General features: G+C 38.3%; 1 protein-coding gene across 1 annotated transcript in view; it reads right to left on the bottom strand.

Moving 5' to 3' along the window:
* The window catches only part of Cbr-unc-13, a gene marked incomplete at both ends in the record, with an annotated part of 40,376 nt that overhangs the window by 7,409 nt on the left and 24,916 nt on the right, over positions 1 to 8,051 (bottom strand). Inside the window, 9 exons of the mRNA XM_045237114.1 lie at positions 1,350 to 1,488; positions 1,892 to 1,980; positions 2,345 to 2,777; positions 2,869 to 3,010; positions 3,214 to 3,492; positions 3,515 to 3,660; positions 4,343 to 4,461; positions 5,682 to 5,801; positions 6,231 to 7,241. Of these exons, the coding sequence (XP_045094707.1) occupies positions 1,350 to 1,488; positions 1,892 to 1,980; positions 2,345 to 2,777; positions 2,869 to 3,010; positions 3,214 to 3,492; positions 3,515 to 3,660; positions 4,343 to 4,461; positions 5,682 to 5,801; positions 6,231 to 7,241 (2,478 nt within the window). The remainder of the gene's footprint in view (positions 1 to 1,349; positions 1,489 to 1,891; positions 1,981 to 2,344; positions 2,778 to 2,868; positions 3,011 to 3,213; positions 3,493 to 3,514; positions 3,661 to 4,342; positions 4,462 to 5,681; positions 5,802 to 6,230; positions 7,242 to 8,051) is intronic.

The raw sequence follows: 8,051 nt of genomic DNA, 5'->3' as shown, positions 1-8,051 counted from the left end.
AGAAGAAGAAGAAGAAGAAGAAGAAGAAGAAGAAGAAGAAGAAGAAGAAGAAGAAGAAGAAGAAGAAGAAGAAGAAGAAGAAGAAGAAGAAGAAGAAGAACACTTGTCTCCGGTATCCCGTGGAAACTAAGCCAGGAGAGTGGAAAAGAGGGAGAAAACATGAATAGCTCTCTGAGAAAAAAAAAAGGATCACATTTTTTTCTTTTCTAATGCTCTCATCCATTCCACAACACACCCCGATTAGTGAATGAATTATGTGGAAAATGTGGATTTGGGGTTGGAGAAAAATAAGAAGAAGAAGACGTTGATGAGATGGAGACTAGAAAAAAGAAGACTGGAAAAAAAGTGATAAGATATTTAGAGTTAGGGGATAAGGAAATAGGAAATAGGAGAGTGGATTTGTAGGGAGGAAGTATAATTTTGGATGCTAGTTTTGGATTTTTGGAAGAAAAAAAATTTTTGGAATCCAGAAATCAAAATTCAGAATTCAGGATTCAAGATTCAGGATTCAGAACCCAGTATCCAGAATCTAGAATCAAGAATTCCAGTATCGGAATAATCGAATTTTGGATTTCTGAAAGCATTTTAAAATCTTTTTTAGGTTTTCCAGATATTTCGTATTATTTTCATCTTTGGAGATTTTGGAGTTTTCCGGAGTTTTCGATTTTTGGGGTCTTTTTTGGATATGTGGAATTGATACTATTCTTGGATTCTGAAATTCTAATATTCTAATAGTAAGATTTTGAGATTTTAAGATTCTAAGGAATTCCATAAATTGAATTTTGGATTTCTAAGAAAATCTAAGATTTTGGAATGCTAAGGTTTCCAGATTCTGAAATTCAAAAAGTGTAAGATTTACAGAATCTCTGAATTTCAGAATTTCAAAATCTTGGGATCTTCTACATTTCAGAATCTCGGTTTAACGAATTATTTAGAATTCCATGTCTTAAAATCTGGAAATCGAGAAATCTCATATTAGAGTTTTCATCATTTTCAAAAAAAAAAACAGAAAAATCCAAAAAATAAACCCACCAGTATTTTTCTCAAAAACATCGGCAATTTTAGTTTCATAATATTTGAATTTGAAATATCTCAAATTTTCAGTCAATAGTTTCCAGCCAAAAAGACACTGAAACAAGTAGTCACAGAAGACGCTTTCAGATTTACGTAATATGGGAATTTGTAGTTTGGAAAAATTCAAAATGTCGTGAGAAAAATAGTCAAAGATCAGAGAATCTGGATTTTAAGAAAAAAATTTCAGATATTTTTTGTATTTCAAAAATTCCAATAATTTTTTTGTCGAAACTTTAAAAAATTAACAAAAACTTTTTCCGAAGATTCAAACTCACCCTATAAGCTCCTAAATCGATTCTCAAGCTGTTGTGCAGTTGGTCCAACAGCTTCACAAATCGCTCTTTTCCGAAATTCGAAGCGGCAAATCGGTCAGGAGCCGAGACTGCCGACGTGGCAGTCGTATGGGCGTAATAGCTGAAAAACTAAGTATACCTTCTTCAAAATAAGCAATTCAATTTTATTGATAATCTAGATAGTTTGGGTTCATCTCGAGCTTCGAAATGACTATAAATTTGAGTACTACAGTAGTCTTTAAAGGCGCATAGCCCTCTTTTTTTTGCTCACCTCATATTTTTTCAGGTAGAAGTTAAGAAAATGAGGTAGATTTCTAGAAGACGCCAAGTCTTCAAGTCTTAGGAACAATGAAAATGAAGACGACTATACAAAAAATTATATATTTTTTAAATGTGTGTCTAGCAGATTAAGCTCTCTTCCGAATGCCAAAAAGAAAAAGAGCCTATTTCTAAAAATAAGAAGACGTCACCTCTTCTGTATGGTGTAGTAGAAGGTGTCAAGTTTCAAAAAAAAGAAAACTTACGCATTTATATTGGCAAGAAGTGTTGACAAAACGGCTGGTACACCTGAGCACATGTACTTGGTACAAAGGCACGCGAAATGGGTCATCGCCTGGAATAGATGAGATGATATCATTTATAGTTATTCAATTTTCTTGAACTTTCGAAGCTTCACATTTTATTGGAGCTTTCAATTATAGTTTTAAGTAACTTTGAATCAATCTATCCTGTGTCTGTTGAAGTTATCGAAAAAAGATTCTCAGACGAAATGTTCATGATAAACATTTTGTCAGTCAACCACTTTTTGATATCTTCCACAGGAACCGAGATAAATTGGCTTAGTTCAGTTAGGGGATATTCTATTAATTTACTGTGATCCTGGATTTATAAGTTTTTGAAGGTCCTTTTGAAGTAAAATTCTTTGAAAAAACAAGAAATCCGAATTTTCTACAAACTGTTTTCTAGAGCCCACTCACCTGATAGATACTCTCAATACCATATCGCATCGAAAACTCATCAGCAATCTCTTGTCCAGTTTCCTGGAAGCACACCTTCCAACTGTCCTCCCCCTTGACTTTCGGCAATTTGACCTCATCATCAACACAGTGTGCCGCGAACAGATGTTCATGCAGACAGGTATACTGTACATGATACGGTGCCACTTTCTCCTCTCCCTTGATCTCAACGCTAATGTGAAGACGAATAGCACCGGAAACCGCTGATTTGTCGGTACGCTTCTCGAGGTTATACCACACATCCATTTCTCCGGACAACGTTCTGACCTCAATTACAGTTTGTCCCAAGAAGTCGTCAGATTCCCTGGTTAATTTCTGACGGAGTTTCGATTTCAAATCGTTATCCTCATCCCACACACGAACTTTGATGCGGTCCGTCGAGTTGTGACATTCACTGAAAAACATATTGGGTGGTGGACATTACTCATATTTCACGGGTTGGAGGTCCATAGGGACCTGTGTGACCCGAAAAAAGAAAAACTCACAAGTGAAACTTCTCGTTCCAGACCGGATTCAACTCTTGATGGATGGTTCGTGTGCGTCGTTTCGTTTTGCCCACTTGTGCCGTCACGTACGGATCACTTTTGCCGGTTTTGTCCTTGGCGATGAGCCCTTGAGCGCAGAGCACTGAAAATGGACTTCTTGAGTACATGGGCTAGAGTGAATTGATACAAGAAATGTCCAAAGTTCGTAAATCTACATTAGTCTACCACCAGCTTCATCGATCATAAAAGCGGTCCCAACATGACTACCATGGTACCATCCCCCGACAGTGTAATTCTACATAAGGCGAAAAAAAAATCTAAAATCTTATAAATCCCGAAACTCACCGGTCAACGTAATCTTCGCACTCCACTTGCTGCTTCCCTCCAAAATCGACTCCTTGACACTCTTCAACGTCTGCTTCTGCATATTCTCCTCCACATCGAAGATGTTGCGAATCATGGCGAAAATCTCTGGCTTATTCTGTTCCTGGATTATCATCCGATCCCTGATAACGTTTACCAAAGACTGCGTTCGGTCCGCTTCACCGTGCTTCGACGACTTCTCGGCGGCTCTCTGCAGACAGTCGGCACTCAAAAGTTCTCGACACTTTCGTGAACTTTCACCTGACACTGTGTGCATCTGAGCCCCTGACGTGCCAATCCCCACAGCAGTCCCTCACATTCGTAACAGAATGTGGGGGTCTGGAATGTGGTAGTTGCAAAGTTATGGGGGGTCGTCGCCGATATGGGGTAGATAAGCGCTTGAAGGGTCTTCTTGTACACGTGGGATTTCTGGAAAATGGAGGGAGTTGAAGTTGTGAAGTGATCGATTGGGCCTTTTTTGTTTCAAAATATCCGGCTTATTATTTTTTATAAACTTTCTTTGAGGTTTTCTTTTCCAAGGACTGGGAAAAATGGCCTAGGATTGCGATGATATTTCTCAGACTATTTTACAAGCCAAGTGTCTTCGGAGTGTGCGAAAACCCAAAAAAGTGAGAAAATTTGGAATAAATTCCCAAAACGTCCGAAGACCCGAAAAAAAATCTCAAAATTGAAAAAAAAAACGCAGAGTTTTAGAATGGCTTAATCGGAAATTCTGAATTTCTACAATTCTGAAGTTTTGAAGATCGTAATAACAACAATAAAAAAACACCAAAAAATTGAATCCATGGTTTTTTTTTAAATTTAAAATTTTCAAGGTTTTGAAAAATTCATATTTTCGTTTCCGTGCATTTTTCATCTTCATAGCCCATCGAGGAGCCGAGATACAATCATTCAAACTTCAGGTGGTCAGAGGCGCCGTGCGTCTCGTCGCCTGTGTCTCTAGCTTCCAAATTTTCAAATGCCTGTATCACCGCTTCTGGAAGAGAGTTGAAAATTGCACAGACATGTGTGAAATTTCAAGTAGAATGTTTTGAAATTAAAATCGGAATTTCAGAATTAAAAATATCTGGAAAAAACCTTTAAAAAAAACCCTAAAAAATTGAACCCAAATTTCCAAATTTTGTCCCCAGCTCTTACCAATTCCGTGTCCGCGAACGTTGTTTTAGCTGCATTCGCCAATCCAGCTTGGGCTCGTTTTGTGGCCATCGTCTGAAAATGTTCAATTCCCCATTAGTTTCGGTACCCCAACATGCTAAGCGGTTTTTCATTTTCTTTTTCATCATGCAATTATCAATTTTCACATAGCAAAAGCGTTCGATTCAATTTGTGAAGTCGCTCTCTTGGCAAGATAATCAGGGTTATCAGTAGAGCGCGTTTTCACAATTAATCGTTTTTTTGAATCTTTGAAACATGTTAAAAGCAACCAAGGTGGGGCAGAAATTGGGGAAGAGAAGCGGTAGAGAGAAATCAGCCTTCTTAAATTTTCGATTATTTTCGATTCATGCAAATAAGGAAAAGAACTCAAAAAAGCTAAGAAAAAAGACGGTTTCTCTATGTAAAGATGCGTTAAAAATTGAACTTAAAAAGCTAGCGATTTTTTTCCTAGCGATTTTTTGGAAAAGTTGGAAAACTGAAAAATAGCGGAGCCGAAAATTCTAAATGCAAAAAGAAATGTTGCGGACGTTTTTTTACCGGTGTTCTGGGTAGAATGTGTGTGGGATGTGGATGGTCTTACCTTTAGAACCTGAAATTGTGGAAAAATGCATTATAGTAATCCATTTTTCAAAATTAAAGAGGGGGTGGGGGGACATCTGTGAATAAAAAGGGGGTAAGAAGGAGGATAAATGGTGTTCCACACGTTTTTGGGTACAGTACCAGGTGGCCTAGGTTTTGAGTTTTATATTTGACATGCTTAGGAATTGCAAGGTAGCCTAGGTTATCAAAATAGCCTAAGATTCCAGATGGTGGCCTAGAATATTCGAAATAGCCTAGTTCAACTTTGAGACAAATTATCTCGGTCCTTGCAAGAGCTATCAAAAAGTTATTAATTAACAAAATATTTATGATATTATGGTAAACATTTTATCAGTTGACCACTTTTAAATATCTCTCCCCGAAAATGACATCTAAGCTCGAAGTTGACAGTTCGGAAGCATTCTATTAGAGTTTACGGTGGCCTAACTTATTCTATAGTGGCCTAGTTTCCATTAGTTCTACTTTTCAGTTTTTTGGCACTGTACCCAGCTTTGTTTCTTTCAATGTCTAGTTTTTTTACTTGGTCAGAATCTTAAAAATACAAAATTGTTAATCAGATCACAAAGTTGTAGAAGTTGACAAAAAAGTGCACAAATTTCAAGTACATCAATCGTATTAGAAGTTCTATGTATTATTTTTAATAAAAGTTTATCGAAAAAATTCTAAGAACTTACGAGTTCGGAAACCAGTGGGATACTGGTTTTGTTGCGTGCCACATTCATGTTGGGAGCCGCATCGATGGACTTGTAGAAGGCGTTCGCGGCGGAGCATCCGTCGCCGTCGAGTACTGTGCTCTGAAAATTTTGTGATTTGTAGAATGTTCAAACTTTTAAGAGCTACATTTTCTTAGTTTGTTAATTTCTAGTAGATAATTTGGCTTTTGAGATATTCGCGTTTGAAGTGAGGAAGCCCTTTTATCGTAACACCTGTAATGGAAGAGCCCCTGAACTTTCAAATTTGAACCAACTTATCTCGATTCCTGTGAAAGATACAAAAATTTGTCACATGATAAAATAACTGATATTATGATCAACAATTTATCAGTTAACCTTTTGTGGATATATTTTACAGGAATCGAGATATATGAGCTCAAAAATAGGAGGAGTCCCCTCTATCACAGGTTTTACGGTATCTCGAAAACCATTGAAGCTACACTACTGATTTTTATAAATTTTCTTTCTCAATATACTTGAAGTATGTTTCTACACCCATCAGAGCCACACCTTCTTTCCTCGATCTTTATAAACATCCAACAATTGTTTCTTCTTGTTATGCGCCGCTTTGGAATCCGATTCACATCGTGCCGCTGGTATCTTCACTCGCACTGATTTCACAGGTTTCTGAGGCACCAATTTCTTGGGAACCCGTAGAAACGTCAAACTTTTACTTCGCATTTGTACTGGTACCCTCTCACATTTCCATAAATTCGGACAACTTCTAGACCTCTTTATTTTCACCCGCTTCCTTTTCCTTCGCCGTGGCACTGCTGAGCGAGCGCGTCGCACTTTTTTGAAGGACTTTGAAAATGTTAAAAGTTGTCTCATTGGGTCAGAAGAGGAAGACGTTGGGGGTCTCGGTGGAAGTGAAGTCTCTACTCGTCGATTAATACCGGATGATGTCGTTTTAGAAGTTGTGATACTCGTACGTTTCTTGTTTAACTGGATAACATCGTTTGAAGCCGCATAGGAGATTGATTTGTGTACTTGGGGAGGTCCGGCACTGGTCGATGGGAATTCCTTTCCAAAGAAGATGTTGGATTCTTGAAAATCTGGCTCTGGAGACGCCCTAGCTGGTTTTGTCTTTGCCTTCGTTTTCCAATCCTTTGGCTCTTCTGGTGGTGGCATCACTTTTTCCAGGTACACCCTTGCCAAACTAGTTGTATAGATCCTCTCCCTTCCTCCATTTCTGTCTTCATACGTTTCTTGGATCCTATACGCACTTCGTTTGATAGGAGGATTCGGTGACACGGGGGATGGTGGGCTATCGTTGTACTGATAAATGCCCGGTGAGCTAGGAACCACTAGACTCGGCGGAACCATTGATGACGTGGATGGTGTCCGAGAGGGATCCGTGGTCATGGCATCGTTAGATGGTGGTGGTGTACAGTTGGAGAGAAACGAGTCCGTCGTTTTTGACACATTGTTGTTGATGCTGTTGGAATAGATTCTTGGGGTGCCCATTGGTGGTGGTAAGGGTGGTGTGGCATTGGCACCGTGGCCCCCAGCCGGCGCCAGCTTCGGCCGGTACAGAAACAAATTTTGCAACAACGTTTATTGAGAGACACACACCCCAAGGCTTGTGATGGTGCTAGAAAGAATAATTTGGGTTACGGTATTGAAAGAGGTTACGGAGTTCAGAGAGATTACAATATTCGTATACGATTTGGGTTACGGTATTCAAGAGATAATTTTAAAAGAAGATCGTCTGGAATTAGTCTAGTGACAACTTGGGTTACGATATCCTCAGAGGAGGAGAGGATAAAGAAAAAGGATGTTTTTCAATGTGTTAAAAATTGTTAACTAGCAAAATGTGCGTACGAGATACAAAGAGACGCAGAGAAACCAGACAGTTCGATTCTTCAGCGCCATGAAAACTTTCAAGCCGTGTAGCTCGATTGAGAGAGGAAATAGAGGAAAACTGTTCACTAACGAAATGCGTAAAATTTCGAACGCTATAACTTCATTTATGAATTGAATTAGTTCAATGAGGTAATGCTACGAAGAGGCGATTTGTTTCTTCAGCGCGAGCGCATAAAATATTTCAAGCCGTGTACCTTGTTCGAGAGAGTAGGCGGTAAAACTGTTAACTGAATAAATGTGTGCATTTTTATAGACTACAATTTGATCTACACATTTACAAAGTTCGGAAATTGAAAAAAACGGCGAAAACAAGACTTTAATAGACCATCTCATTGAAATTGATCCCAAAATTTTCGAATATTTGCTTTCTATGACTAACTGCTAAAACCTCAAAGTTCAAGTATCTCATTTTGTTTTTTTTTTACTATATTTTCTCTTTCAAAGTGCCAAAACCAAAAACAAAAA

The sequence above is a fragment of the Caenorhabditis briggsae genome, assembly GCF_000004555.2.
Source record: "Caenorhabditis briggsae complete genome, chrI, whole genome shotgun sequence".
In the NCBI taxonomy this organism is placed as follows: domain Eukaryota; kingdom Metazoa; phylum Nematoda; class Chromadorea; order Rhabditida; family Rhabditidae; genus Caenorhabditis; species Caenorhabditis briggsae.
This window is presented reverse-complemented; position numbering and strand designations above follow the sequence as displayed.